Consider the following 15,945-nt stretch of genomic DNA (forward strand, 5'->3'; position numbering starts at 1 on the left):
AGCTAGGTAGTCAGCGGCACCATTCTGAGGTCATGGGTACCAGCCTTTTTGCATGTTCTCCCCATGCTTGCGTGGGTTTCCTCCCACATTCCCCAAATATTAATGTGAGGTTAATTGCCCGGTCCAAATTGTCTCTATGTGTGAATGAGTGAGTGTCTGTTTCTGTGTGCCATGCGACTGGCGGGCAACCAGTTGAGGGTATCCCCTGCCCACTGCCCGAAGATGAATGTGATGGGCTCCAGCACCCCCGCGACAATACTGAGGATAAGCGGTGCAGATAATGAATGGATGGATGGATGTTTTCAGACCAGGTCATGGGATAAGTAAAGCTGCAAGCCGCGCATGATATCTTAGAGGCTGTTACTGAATATGAAATGATAACTATAACAGATCTGGTCAACTGTTCACGTGGGCCTCCTTTTTCTGTTAAGCTGGGCTGGGGCGGGTACGTCCGGGTAAGAGCGAGTGTTTCCCTTCCCTCCGGTCTCAGTAAAGTCGCTTCTCATAACTGCAAATGATGGAACAAAACAGGATAAATTATTGACTTTTTTTATGAGTGATGACATCATTGCACTGTCCATCGTACTGGTAATCCCCAACCACTGTGTTATTACAAACCTGTCAACCTCAGCCAATTTCTCCCCTGATTAATGATTGCAATCCACCTTATTAAGCGAAAATAAACCTTGCCAACCAAATGCAGCACTTATTTACTTTAGAATAAAAAAAAAAGTGGTTTGTGAAAAACAAGTTTAGTTTATTTACCACATGAAAATTAACATTGGTTTGATAATTCATATACGATTACTTCATCTATGTTTTTTTTTTTTCACCAATTGCAGTTAATTTAGCGTTATTTACTATACCTAGTAATTTTTTTTTCCGTCCTGACAAAAAAATTTTATGTATGAAATACATGGATAACGTTGACAGGTATGCTATAACTGCAAAGAAATAGATTCATTTTCACTAAATCTGCCCCAAACTTATTTATTTCTCAAATGATATACGTATCTTAATTCATCCCTATCAGTGACAAAAAATAAGTTTTCTATTATCTGCAATCATCGAGCATCGACCAGTCGTTGTGTTCTATTTAATAATTATTTTGGAAGTAATTTAATGTAAAACATGAGCATACCTGTCAACCTGTACGTTTTTGCCATACAAAGTCCGTTTATTATGTATCTTAAGACGTGTACGACGGACAAGAATATCTGTATGGAAAAACGCAAATTTGTCAATTATGGGTACCATCCGGTAAACACCGACTATCATCAAGTCTAACGAGTTCGCCGCGGTAGCCTCTATCTCGGTAGCGTTTTTTTCGTTGCGAGCGGTTTGATGCTACTGTGCGCATGCCGCCTGGGGATTTCCCATCTTGCATCATTCGGAAAAAAAATAGGGTGTAAGATTTTTTTGTATTTTGTAAGGGAAAATACGACAGTTTGTGCGGACATGGAGCTGTGGAGGTTGACAGGTATGCATGTGCCCTTTAGGCTCAAAAGTGTTAGGAAATATTGTGCGCTAAATTAAAAAGGTGGCTGGGGAAGGTCATGAATAGTTTGAGATGTGGAAAAGTAAAAATGGGTGTACTTACATGGTACAAAAGAATATCTAACATGACAGCATGAGTAAGGAGAGGAAGAAAGAAGAAATAATGTTTTGTGGCTATTGGTTCCGAACATTAGGACAGAATACATTGAGATCAAAACAGGAGATGATGGGTAGGTGTCTGAGAAATGGCAAACCAAAAATTGAGCGACAAAATGAAAACTTATGAGGAAAGGTTTCTGAAAATACTTACGAGTGAAGGCCGTGGACTCCTCCTTCCATCTGAGCTGACATCGTTCTCTTCTCAAATTTCAACTCTCCAGAATACATCATCGATCTGGAATATACTTTTCATTAGTCATGTTGCAACTTTGTCCAGCAGATGGTAGCGTTTCTCTTTATTTTAGATCATTTAGATCGACGGGAAAAATAATGTATGTGTTATTTCCAGGGTTGGGTGGGGTTACTTTAACTGGATTACTTTCAATTACTTTTGGATTACTCCAATCCCAAATATGCTAATAAAAGACAAAAGAAACTAAATATGGATAAAATGACTCAATTTGGTGCAGGCTTGGGGAGTAATGGAATACATGGAACGGCAAAAATGATGTTGGAAAGCTGTTTGGATTTATTATCATTCACGTGTTGTGAGTCATAATTGCATTCATATTTAGTTTCTTTTGTCTTTTATTAGCATATTTGGTATTGGAGTAATCCAAAATTAATTGAAAGTAATCCAGTTAGAGTAACCCTACCCAACCCTTGGTATTTCAATAATTTTACTTACAAATAATTCGATTTTGAGGAGTGCCCAAAGAACTATCACGTTTGTAGGGAACAATTAAGCATTTTTCTATCTGCCTACTTCAGGCCTAAATGTGTCGTATTCTATTCTAACCACATGGTTGGTTACGTTACATTCTATTTACAGAATAACCACACACACACCACGTTATGGTAAGTCCCCTGCTGCAATTGGAAATTGGTGTGTTTTAATAATAATAATAATAATAATATTGTAGAAGTGGGGCTTTGAAAATGGGAACTCTTTTAGGAGGTTTATTTAAATAGTGTTAATAGATAATATAAACAAATGATCCTTCCTTACTTTTGTTATATCCTTGTATTAAAACGTGTCTCACCCTGAGATTCAGAACTACATCGAAACCGAAAGGTAAGCAGACCTGCTATCAATTTGTACGCAAAAATTGTCTCATTTTTTGAAAACAATCAGCACATATTTGAAAATCCAATTTGTTAGTTGGCTGTAAAAATGATTGTTTTCAGTTTACGACGCGTTACTTTAAAAAAGTAATTGGTTATAGTTACTTGAATAGAGAAGAACAGGTAGTTGTGTTATAGAACCTTGCAATAGTCTTTGATCTGTGCAGCCCTTTGAGACTCTTTGTGATTAAGGGCTATACAAATAAACGGGACTTGACTTGTAATATTCATTGCACCTCACCAGCAACAGATTCATCCTACACTTAAAGTGCAACAAATATAAATAGTACCTAAACAATATAATAAAATAACAATCAGCAACAACAATATAAAGTGAGTTCGATAAAGTAAATGGAAACACACACAAAAAAAAAACGAAAAAAAATTGAGATAAAAGAATAAACTTTACATTATTATATAAAACACTGAAAAAAACAGGAAACCAAATTAAAATATTTATAAATATACCAAAATTTAAAAAAAATAATGATAATTTTAACTTTTTAGATGCTCAACAAGTTTTAACAGCACAGAATCCCCCCAAAATATTGACCAATCATAAGAGAGGGAAAAAAAAAAAAAAAAAAAAAAAAAAAAAAAAAGAGTCTCTGTTGATTGGGGAGGACCTATTCATTCACTTCCAAGAGCCGGCTCATAAAGACTTTTCGTTCTCGAACGACACGAGTCTGTTCCCAAGGAATTCATCCATCCATTTTCTGCATCGCTTATCCTCAGTAGGGCCACGGGGGTGCTGGAGCCCATACCAGCCATCTTTGGGGAGTGACACCCTGAACTAGTTGCCAGCCAGGCGCAGGGCACATTGAAACCGACTACTCACCCGCTCATTCACAACAAGGGACAATTTGGACCGGCCAATTAACCTGACATGCATGTTTTTGGAATGTGTGAGGAAACCGGAATGCCCGGAGGAAGCCCACACAGGCACGGGGGAGGCTGCGGTAGCTGAACTTGAACCCTAAACCTCCACACTAACCACCCAGCTGCCGTACTGCCCCGCAGAATTCAGCATTGACTTAATGACGACAAGCACTGGCGCTTTGAAATATCAGGCTCCGATTTTTTGTGACAAAGCCCCTATTTGCCTTTTCTTCATAGTGTATTGGTAATCACTGTGACTAACTACATACTAGTTGCTATTTGAAATGGTGACATATTCGAAAAAGTGATGTAAACAACCGGAGCAAGAGCGGAAACCGCGCTGGTTATAATGTTTTTTCGTTTGCAGAGGCACGCCGCTGTTGCCGTTCTACAGGCAAAGTAACGCATCACTTTTCACCGTCAATAACGGTAACGGCCATTTAACGGCGGAAAAATTAGATTACCCCGTACTTAAAAGATAATGCCGTTACCCAACAGCGAATACGTAAAATCAGTGTGAATTTTGTTGGTGTCTGGATTCCAGGTTTGCCTGATTCAGAGTTATAAACTCATCACTTTTAGGGAATTGCAACCCTCATTTTATTAGATTTTATCTGTTATTTATTCTACTACTCGCACTTCTAAGAGACAATTTGTATTTCATTATGTGACCCATTTTAGGAGTTAACCCGGGGGTAGGCAAAGTAGGGCATGTGAGCCAGGAACGCCCTGCTTTTTAAACTGGGGTGCTCAGCAAAAAGAAAAAAGAAAAAAGAAAAAAAACTAAAAACTATTCAATGTATTATGTACATTTAAACAATGTAAATGCCATTTTTTATATTATTTGTTAAACAAACATTTTTATCTATTTGCAATTTTTTTAATAACGTATTTACCTTAATTACCCTGCGACCCTACTGAGGATAAACGGTGCAGATAATGGATGGATGGATGACCCTAATTATAGAGGTATTTATCAATTTATCAAATATACAATGAAGAAAACCAAGTTAATACAAATGTCTTTGTGTATATTTATTTAAAAATGCATATTAGAAAATTGGGAAATATTATTTCCTCATGCATTGCCAAGGTATCGGCTTGAGACTCTATATCACACAAGAAATCAATCAATCATTTTTTCATGGCTCAGTTGCTCTGACAAAGTTTTTAAGTCAATTCACCCCGCATCTCAAAAAGGTTGCAGACCCCTGAGTCAACCCCTCCGAGTGTTACTTTCTTACCGTAAAATTGACAAACTTTTTGCACCAATGTCCTGGCAGCCATGTTGAATGCCCGCAATAAGGTAGGGCACAAACTTCTGGATAGAGCCTTTGTCTTGGACTGACCCTGATACACCTTGGGCTACCTTCACCTTATCTCCCTCACTGAGAACAACAAACAGACGTCACAAATGATTTAATTATGCAGCAGTGTTTAAATAGAGAAAAGGACACATAAGCTCACCTAAAGTAACGTTTCTGACTGTTGTTTTTTTCCATGGCATCCAGCGAGCCCATTCCTCTGTACTTTTTCAAACGCACGCCATCGGAAAAAAAGTATTCTCCTGGAGCTTCGGTGGTCGCCGCAAGCAGGGAGCCCATCATCACTGAAGCAGTAAAACAATATAATAATCGCTTGTTTTTCACGGGGGTTGCATTCCACAAAAGTCACGCAATAATGAAAGTTTGCAAAGAAGAAACCCTTATTCATTTATCCATTGAAAACTATATAAAACTTTGAAACCAAAGAACAAACCCAATTTATAGGATCAAGTATTTATTAACAAATATTAATTTTTTTCCCCAAATAACCTCCGTACTGTCAAATTATAATCAATTTATTTGGGAGCCTGGATGATTATAGAGGTTTTCTACGCTGCGGGAATGAAGGCTGTCCTGATTGAGTCCCAGAAGAGGAAGTGCAGGATTAGTGAAAGCTCCATGCCACACGGTTTCAGCAAACTGGCTGGGATGCCATAAGTACCCAGTGCCTTGCCTACCTTACACATGCTCAGCTGCAAGTTTACATCCTGATATGTGAATGGAGGGACTGGGGACGAGGCACTGAGCAGCTCATTGCAGAGGGGTCAACGATGATGTAATGTAAAAGTTGCTAAATCAATTGTTAGTTATGTCCAGTGCTGGGCCAGTAAGAGTACAGATTTTCTGGTAAGCCTGTCTGATATCCATACTACCAAATTCTTGTTTAATCTTGTCCTTGTATCTGAGTATGGCCTTTGTTAAGTCTTTTTTTTTATGTTTAGAGTATTGACCGTGTTCCAGTCCCCGCACTGGAAGGCTTCAATTCTTTGTTATTCATATTGATTTTAATGAGAGATGTGATACAGAGATTTGAGTTGGGGTATCGCTTAAAATGTTCTCACAAGGTATATTGGATTATTTGTAGAGTTTTATGTAGTACGCGATTACTGGAAATCTCTGCTCCAGGTCACCATGAAATATATCCCAATCAGTGCACGCTAGGGAGCCCTGTAGCTGTGCCATTGCATCCTCCAACCAAATGGTGGTGCACTGGATAATTGACTTAGCACGTTTCAGTTCCAGTTTGCGGAAACAAAACAATCACATTGTGTTCGGAGTAGCCGAGTGGAGGACGTGCCTGAACAATGAATGCGGCAAAAATGTTCCCATAGCATAAGTCCAAGATGTGCTTCCTTGTGGGGATATCTACATACTGGGACAGTGATGGCATCACACTGTCCAGCCTACAGTTGTTAAAATTACTCAAAATGAAAAGTTGAGCATCGCGATATTTAGAAACCAGAAAGCTTGCATCCGCTAGGAAGCTCTGCAGCCGTCCAGGTGTTGGCCCTTGGGGGATTGTGGAATCAGCTGATCACCAAACACGGGAATTCCCTCAGAAGATGGAATGGCCGCAGGGACAGGGTCAGCAGTTGTAGATCGGACGTGTAGGTTGTTCAGTAGGTCTTGATGTCATTACACCAACATTCCATAATGAACACGCAGATACCACCATCCTTGGTGTTGCCCGACTTGCTCGTCTGATCAGCCCGCAAGATGGTAAAATGATCAAGGCTGATCTCTGAGTCTGTGATGGTCCCATCTAGACAGTTCCCAGTCTGGGTGATTACACGGGCATCCCTGAAGGTCTATTCGGGCTGGCACTTGGCATTAAAGTGATCTGCATTTATATTTATATTGGTCACAATAATAGCCAGTAGATGGGTCTGAAGGGACGTTTTCTCATTCTAGTGCGTACCCCACCTGTCCTAGCCCGTTTTCTTTGTCAGAGTTTGGGTGGTTGATTGACTCCCGGCTCCTGGAAACTGGGCTAGGAAGAGCAAAGCTGGAGAAATCATCGCGGCAGTCAGTGAGTGAGCCCAGGTCCAACAGTCTATTCTGCATGTTTTATTTAACATACTGACACAAAAAAAAAACAAAAAAACCCAAAACACAACATATAACAAGACTGTGTCCTGTGTACCATTTTACAGAAACTACATATTTTTCCATTATCTAACATGGTTAAAAAAAGCATCAGGGTGCCACTAGGGAGGGCCAATGAGCCGCATGTGGCTCCAGAGAAAGTTTAGCTAGTCGAGTAGTTCAGGTTGTTGGCGATAGAAAGCATCTTCCTCTGCCGCTTGGTACTTTTGTCAGTCCAGAGCATTTTGTTGACATGATAGTTTTTGGAGGAAGTTGAATTGATACGTAACGTAGGTTTCTTAAGATGCTTTATGTAAATGAACAATTCAGCCCGCATTATCGTTTATGCGCAGGAAGACACAGGCAGAAAATTGGCGGGGCAAATGTTTAGCAAATCGAAATGCACACTGAAAATCTGAATTTGCAAAACCATGATAAGTAAACCACTATAAAGCAGGCGATTACTGTATAAAAAATACAGCAAGAAACTATGGGTATGGGCTTACCTGTTGATGCTCCAAGAGCCAACGCTTTAACCACATGTCCAACGGTCTGAATGCCCCCGTCAGCAATTACGGGAACTCCGAAACGGCGGGCGTACTCTGCTACTTTGTACACAGATGTGCCTTGGGGCCGGCCGCACGCCATCACTGAGAGGTCCAAAACAAAGAATGGTCACAAATGTGCCCCACGACAACAAAACATTTTTTTTTTGCAAATTTCTTCAGGCTACAAATTAAATAAAACAAACAATCACGGGATCAAGGAAGAATCTGAAAAAATATTAAGGATTTTGCACAAAGTTGTTGGTGAGCGTTTGTTATAATATATATTCATCTACATTCATATAAACATTTTACATATATCAGTGGTCGACAACCACAGTTATGCAAAAAGTTGAATAAATGTTGCCCTTATTTTTTCTTATTTTTACACACGCAATATCCTTTTTATTAGTATTAACCTGAATTTGTGAAGTTTTGCAGTGGTATTTTTTAGTATTTTGGCAATGGTTTTATTTAACGGACACGCACCGCAGATCACATGTGTTCTACATTAGGTGCAACAGGATTCAAGCCCGGATTACGGCAATTTGGGTGCCATTAGACCGTTTTTACTCAGGGTACCACATTGTCGCGCCTTTTTTAATCTCGAAGGTGCAGGTGATTGGTTAAACATTGTACAAGAGTTGTTTTGGCTGAATTAATTTCCATTATGCACCCTTACAGAGATCTACAATATGGCACCGTAATGGAGCATTATGAAAATGAGTCCAGCTCAAACAATTCGAGTACCAAAATTGTAATTTGCTAAAAAAAAAATAAAAATGGTTGTGATACATTGTGGTACGCTACTAAACTTTATGATCTAAAAAAAAAACAAAAAACGGTGTTTTGCAGGCAGTTTTATAGACACACCTGCTAGGTACCATGTTCATCTCAGTTCACTTCAGTTAGTGGTCAATGCCATTTTAGTCATAATATAAAGAACACAGGTCACCAGTCCGTGATTGATTATGAATACCTATAAGACGGCACCATTTACCTTCTTGCGTTATACAGATGGAGCCGCAGCCCATGCCCACCCTGAGGGCATCCACGCCAGCGTCAATGAGGTTTTTAGCCTGAGCAGCTGTTACCACTAGGGAGAGAAAAGACGAGTGACGCCGCTTTGAAATGGGAAATCTCTAAATAAACAAGCTTACCATTTCCTCCAACCACCTGCAGTTCTGAATATTTCTGTTTAATGTAGTTGATCATGTTGATCTGGTAAACTGAGTTACCCTGGGATGAGTCCTAAAAAGAAGAACAATGTTATGAGAGTTTGATCCAGCTTTTTGAGAATGGGTTTCTCTGTGTGGTGAAAAAGTAACAACGACAATTTGACCTTAACCAGAGACAAACCAGCAAAACTGGTTGGAAACATGTTGAAATATGAAAAGACATCCCCCTGAGCTCACAATATTTTCACGTTAGGATTTAGAATCCATTTATCCCCCCTGGTTATGGCATTTACCCTGCAATACGACAACAACAACAAATTCTCGTGCCCAAAAACTTACAAAATGCTAACATTGCACTGTTCATGTGTATAACAGTGCAAGTAATGTGCTTCATAAGTCTCTAATGGGCGACATCATGAATATGCCGATATGCCATTTGCTGAACTCCTACCCACAATACTCAATTTCCTCTTCAGTTCAGAATGTTGCGTGAAAAAAACTTTAATTTGATTGGCTATTGGTAACAAGACTTTCAAAGATGGTAAAGATGAGAACAATGGGAATGAAGCTTATGATCATTTACAAAATATGAAAAAAGCTCATGCATCGTTACACTTGCTTAGGAATATGGCTCTAATCAACCAACGATTGGGATGATAAGGAGGGGATTAAAACAGTAATATCTTCCACGGGCGCAACTATCCTCGCAAGTGGAGGATTTTATATGAGTTTTAATCCACCCACTAACTTCACTGCGCAAGCTCAAGCCACGTCACAAGAGAAGTAAATATTATTTCATACATCTTTACATTTGGGATTTATTTATAATGTTAATGAATCAAATATATGTTTACTACATTTAAGTAATACCTCATCTATTCTATTTTGTTACTAAGGTTTAATGTCTCACTATTTCAGGGGTGTCAAACTTATTTTAACTTGAGGGCCACACGATAGAACAAACATTCTGTCGGGGGCCGGACTAGTAGATTAAAGAGAAAGAAAAAAGAGATAAAGAAATAAAAGAACGAGGGATAGAAAAGGAGAGAGAGCGGGACAAAGAAAGAAAAAGAGAGAGAGCGTGAGAAACAAAAGATAAAAAGTCGTGAGAGAGGGGGAACAGAAAGGGAGAGGAAGAAAGAAATCCAAAGAGAAATAGAAATTCAGAGGAGAGGAAAGAAAGCACGAAGGGTATAAAGAGAGAAAGAGGATAGAGAGAAAAGTAAAGGGCAAGTTAGAACAAAAGAGGTTAAAAGACACAGAGTGAGAAAGAGACGAAGAGCAACAAAGGAAGAGAAAAAAGGAGACACAGAGAGTGAAAGAGACAGAGACAGAGTGGGAGAAAAGGGGTGGGAAAGAAAGAGAGAGTGGGAGAGAGAGAGAGAAAGAGAAATAAATACAAGTACAGTGTCTTTGTGAGGCACCTGCCTTTGGCAACATCAAGTTGACATATTTCAACCTGCAGCTTGTTTTTCGCTTGCGCTTCTCTGAGTGTTGTCTCGCGGGCCAGATTCAATCCCTTAGCGGGCCTGATCTGGCCTGCGGGCCGCCTGTTTGACACCTGTGCACTAATTGAATGTTTGTACCCAGTGAATCCGAGTTTAGAATACTTAGCTAATTACTAAAGATTCCTACCCCCCCCCACCTTGTGACAATTTCATTTATGTTTCCCATATCAGAACATTATAATGTCCTCGTTTGCTGTAATAGTTTTCTCCCAAAATCCAATGTACAAAAGCCATTTGGGAAAAGGTGGGAGTACCGTCAATACCCACCAGGACCACCACGTCCACCCCAGCTTGCATGAGGAGGTCCAGCCTGTATTTGTCATCATCCCGGGTGCCGATGGCAGCCCCACAGAGCAGCTGCTTACGGGAGTCTTTCGAAGCGAGAGGGTAGTCTCTGTTCTTTTTTAGGTCCGTCCTGGCAATTATGGCCACCAGCTCATCGCTGTCGTTGACAATCGGTAGCTTACCTGAAAAAAGTAGCCAATGTTCAAGGGTTTGATATTTTTTATCCTTAAGTCAAAATGTACCTTTTTTACTACGTTGCAGAATGTCATTGGCCTCTTTTAATGTGACACCGGCCGGTGCAACAACTAGATCTTCCCTTTTTGTCATAGCCTTCAAAATATGGACAACAGATTACTTCTAAATGATCCGTATTTAGTTTTTTGACAATCTGAATACAAACAAATGAAAACACACCTCTTCTAGGGGTTTGTCGTGGTCTTTTTCAGACAGAAAGTCAATGTCTCTGGATGTCACGATGCCAACCAACTTGCTTCCCATCGTGCCAGTCTCTGTGACAGGGATCCCAGAGAACCCATGGCGGGCCTTGGCCTCGATTACATCGCCGACAGTGTGACTGGGGCTCATTACCACAGGATCTGTAATGAAGCCTTGTTCGAATTTCTGACAAAACAAATGTAAAGCATCAGTTTGTTGAATCGGTGTCATAATAAACTCAGAATTATTGTCCGTCCCCAAAATCTTGTAAAAGACCAATTACAAAAGTAACCATACATCTGAGACTAAATTGGAAGGTACAGGAGTGAAAAGTAAGTAATCTGTTTTTTTACATCTTGCAAAATGATTATGAAGGTTTAAAACCTAAAATTTGTTTAGACAAATTTGATTTAATATTGGAGTCTTAATCTACTCATTTCTCAATTCCTCTCCACTCCACTCATATCTCTTTACATGGAGTAACATGGACTCAAGGAGATCATACCCTGTGAGACCAATCCTTTTTTTTTTTTCTAATGTTACAAAAGAATGTAGACTTTGATGTGGTTCGAATCTTTAATTGCTGTTTGTTTGACACACTAGTAGGAAACCTTTTCTGCATTCACTGAAATGGTCAGTCATATAGTTTATACCGGTATATCACATAAACATACATATATACGCATTATATATTGTATTTAATGGACTATACACCTCTACTGCAAGGCCTGTACAAAGATGCGACAATTTGGTGGATTTTTTTCTTAACGCACAACAGCGCTCAAGTCAGAATAAAAAAAAAAGCGATGTAAAATGAATCCAAAGACCAAAAACTTCAGCTAATAGAAGTTGAAACTGCTAAATATTTTCCAGTCATCCAAGGATACACATTACAAGGTACAGTTACTGATTGAATTAATTTTTCTTTTGTGTCTGCTCTGTATTAATCCAGCAAAATCGATGCCGTGTTAAAATGTTTTATTCAGATTGAATATGGTCGGGGACATACATGTACTTTTACAGTTCGAAATGGTTCAGTACATGCAGTAAATATTTAATAGTACACTGCAGTTTGAAATCAAGTCAAAAACAACTAAAAGGGTCCAGGTGCTGTAGGGTGACCAAAACTTTACAACCCGTTGCTTCAGATTAACTTTGGTAAAAATTGAAAGAATAGGTATAAGCGATGTTTTTTTATTGTTTGAAATCCAATGGTGTGCTGCGTGTTATGCCACACACCATAATGATAGAGGAATTTTACCGTCTGACACCTCCATTATGTTCGTGAGTGCTTGATTCCTCTTAAATATCGATGCGGGGTGTCCTTCACAGTCACCTTGTGCATGTTGAAGAGCATTCACATCTCAATACGCCCGTCGAAAATGGAAAAAACCGCTCGGTCAAAGAGCGCACCTGTCAAAAACAGGCCATTTTCCACAGGCACCGCTGCGCTTTCATGAGATCAATCATAGATCAAGCACAACCCCAACGGTCTTCAATGAACGCAATTTAAGAAAGTATTTGTCCCCAAAATAAACATTACTTCTTACATTGACTTCACAACATTCAGAAGCAATCATCAGTACTTTTTTAATGTACTACATTTTGATTTACTACTAATATTCCTCCACTCTTGTTTTTTGGCTTAATATTCGTCATGAGCAGTAAAAACTGATAAGCGATAGGCAAAACAGTATTCTCTCGCGATTTTGCAGTACTTGTTTTATGTTCTCGGTGTGCTACAACATTTTTATAGTAATCGGTTTCACAGATAAGAACATACATCGTGGGATTAAGGTACCACTGTACAAGAGCCAATAAGCTAGAACCAATTGGACACCTGAAGTCTGTTTCCTGGGCGCTAATTTGCAGTTGGGAAGCAGCATCCCTTTGTTTCACTCTAAATACACCTGCAATATCATTGGCAAATTTGGTTGGTTTGGAGAACATGGATGAGACGCAAATATTGAAGAGGATCTACAGAGCAGAAGTAAATGGAAGGAGACCGAGGAAGGCCGCGGTTGACATGGATGGATGGTGTTGTGAGTGCACTGCAGGAAAGAGGTCTAAATATAGTGGAAGCTTGAGCTCTTGTTGGTGATAGGAATGAGTGGAGAGGATAGACGTTTAGACATGTTCTAAGGGATGGGCAGGGCACTTGTATGATGCGGCAGGGGTAAACCAGTGAAAGCTGTAGGTCCTGCTGTAGAACAGAAGTGTTGTGTCACCCTGACCCGAGTGACATGGCCGCTTTCTTGTGTCCCGTTACAGCTGGAGGGACGAAAGCATGACCAACTTGGGTGCCGAGGTGCTTAATTTGTCTGGGTATTTGGACATTTGGGTTGGTCATGGTCCCAAAAATTTTGTGTGTGTTTTTTGCTACTTTTTCCGTTTTATTATTTTCCTTATTTTTGTCTTGCTGTCGGTCACCCCTCTCGAGGGATATGACTAGGGTAGATAGATTTAACGTAATGTTAGATTAAGGATGATTTATTTCATGTCACTTACCAAAATCAACAAAGTGATGTGCTTGTTAACTCTGTTGCTGTGTCCTGTCTGTTTATAAGTTGTTGTAGTGTGTGACTTGCCAGAAGCATTGATTTACACAATATATATATTTGGCATTTTCCCCGCAGGGGACGAGAAAAAAAATGTGCCAGAGAAAATCAATGCACATGGGCTTTCCTAGCAGGTCGGCCTGAGTTGGTGTTGATAATTTGTCTCTGTAATACAGGGCCAAATTGCTTTGCAGCATCAAAATACCCTGGATAAGGTCAACTGGGCATGCATTTATGGCATCTACTTCCCACAAATGTACTCAATACATGTATTTTTTAATGGATTAAGTGCAGAAGTTAAGGGAATACCGCACAGTCTTTTCACCAATTAGGACTATTCGTTGAGAAATGTGTTGATGCTTGCTGGCTCAAACATAATTGCGGATATTTGTTATACTTTAGCTTAGGTATCATTTTCCGTAAATACTTAATGTTTTTCCATTTCATTAAGTAAAAAATGTAAAAAAAATCAAATCAGTTAAGAGTTATGTATATGTTGTGGTGGGTTGCACTATAAACTAGTACATACAATTTTAAAAACTATGTTGCCAATTGAGTGATAAAAAAAAAAAAACAAAATAAAAAAATAAACGTGCAAAAATACAGTAAAGATAGATAAGTAAAACATTATGTTTAAGGCAGTGGCGTGCAGTCAGGGGAGAATTATTTAGACATATTAGTTGTTCATATTTTTTGTGTTAAAAGTTATTTTTCATTTAATTTTACAATTTTGTGTTTTTGTTTATAAAATAGTGATTTTTTTATATTATTAATATTGTTAATCCGATTAGGATCTAACCTATTTCTGTGCTCAGCCAATCTATTAATGCTTTTTTTTTTAAAGACGAACGGTTTACACGATTTATAACCGAAGGTAAGTAAATTCATAGATTTTAATTTTTGATTCTACACTTTATTTAGTGTTTTGTTTGTCTAATGATGAATGAAATACAGGTTGATTTAGTTCTCTCTCTGACTGTGCGTCATTAGACACAAAAGTCAAGCCACTTCACTGGTATAAGGTTTCCATCCATCCATTATCTGCACTGCTTATCCTTAGTAGGGTCGCCAGCATCCATCCCAGCTATCTTTGGGCAGTGGGCACGCTGAACTGGTTGCCAGCCAGTTGCAGGGCACACAGAGACAGACAACTCACTCATTTGCACCTAGGGACAATTTGGACAGGCCAGTTAACCTGACATGCATGTTTTTGGAATGTGGGAGGAAACCAGAATGCCCGGACAAAACATACACAAGCATGGGGAGAACATGCAAACTTCGCACGGAAAAGCTGGTAGCTGGATTTGATCCCATGACCTCAGAACGTGCTTCGTACGCACTAACTACTCATCCGTGCTGCCTGATATAAGTTATAATGTATATAAATGCTTATAATAATGGTTTTTAAACATACCTTGACTTTACGCACTTCATTAGCCTGGAACTCAGCAGTACAGTTATGATGAATAATTCCAATCCCACCCATTAACTGGAACAAAGAGACATCAGAAACTAGTGTGAGGCAATCAGACAAAAGAAAAACACAACACTTGAACACAAGGCCACACTCACTGCCATAGCAATGGCCATGGATGACTCAGTGACGGTATCCATGGGAGATGAAATAAGAGGTGTCTTCAATGTGATCTTTCGAGTTAACGCGGAGGTCAAGTCCTACAAAAGTGCACGCAATTGATGCGACACAAGGTTAGACCATCGAACAAAAATAGTTACTTTCTTTTCAAAAATGCTTACATTGAGGCTGTCAGATACAATATGCAAACACCGCCTGACCATGCACAGACCATATTCCAGCATTGCATGTGTAACTTGTTTGTTAGCCAAATTTTAAGTTTGCTTTATTCCACACAATACCTGAAAGCCAACCCCGGGCCGTTTAGAAGCTAAATTCACTTTCTTGATGTCTGTGTGACACAGGTGGCTTGCAGAGTGCACCTGCCTTCAAACAACTCATGTGACATGCACATTAAATTAATTCTAGATCCCATGGGTACTTGAAAAGGTGAAAACAAGCCGTGGCAAATGAGGACACAAAACAGACGATGCAGATGTTGTGAGGTGATGTGATGTGCAGTGTGACTGGTCAATTTTGATATCTTTTTGAATACTTACAACTTCATCGGAAGTAAAATCTATGAAACCAGGCAGGATCAAGAAGTCACTGGAAAAGAAGGCCAAAAATCACACATACACATCATCAGCATAGCAAATGATTATATTACATTTTTGGTGTAATATGAATTAAATGTATAATGAACTGAATGCATTAGACCTCTCAAATGAAAGGATTGTGCAGTGTAAAGCAGAATTAGTAAAATGTATATCTTTTTTCTCTCAAAACAAAA

The 15,945-nt window shown here is 39.2% G+C and overlaps 1 protein-coding gene across 10 annotated transcripts in view; it reads right to left on the minus strand.

Annotated features, from left to right (window-relative positions):
- Positions 1-10: 10 nt before the first annotated feature.
- LOC148362435 (inosine-5'-monophosphate dehydrogenase 1b-like) overlaps positions 11-15,945 on the minus strand; it is a 28,541-nt gene continuing 12,606 nt past the window's right edge. For 9 of the 10 annotated variants that reach the window (XM_088339856.1, XM_088339854.1, XM_088339851.1 and 6 more), the window contains 14 exons: positions 15,713-15,761; positions 15,152-15,253; positions 14,994-15,068; positions 11,001-11,207; positions 10,829-10,916; positions 10,569-10,768; positions 8,776-8,866; positions 8,616-8,711; positions 7,577-7,720; positions 5,128-5,269; positions 4,905-5,048; positions 1,808-1,891; positions 1,601-1,617; positions 11-508 (listed from right to left, as the gene is read on the minus strand). In XM_088339856.1, the coding sequence (XP_088195982.1) occupies positions 405-508; positions 1,601-1,617; positions 1,808-1,891; positions 4,905-5,048; positions 5,128-5,269; positions 7,577-7,720; positions 8,616-8,711; positions 8,776-8,866; positions 10,569-10,768; positions 10,829-10,916; positions 11,001-11,207; positions 14,994-15,068; positions 15,152-15,253; positions 15,713-15,761 (1,543 nt within the window). In that variant the 3' untranslated portion in view covers positions 11-404. The remainder of the gene's footprint in view (positions 509-1,600; positions 1,618-1,807; positions 1,892-4,904; positions 5,049-5,127; positions 5,270-7,576; positions 7,721-8,615; positions 8,712-8,775; positions 8,867-10,568; positions 10,769-10,828; positions 10,917-11,000; positions 11,208-14,993; positions 15,069-15,151; positions 15,254-15,712; positions 15,762-15,945) is intronic. The other variant, XM_088339852.1, reaches the window with a different exon arrangement.

Source organism: Urocampus carinirostris, chromosome 7 (genome assembly GCF_059441175.1).
Source record: "Urocampus carinirostris isolate Australia breed hairy pipefish chromosome 7, RoL_Ucar_1.0, whole genome shotgun sequence".
Taxonomy (NCBI): Eukaryota; Metazoa; Chordata; class Actinopteri; order Syngnathiformes; family Syngnathidae; genus Urocampus; species Urocampus carinirostris.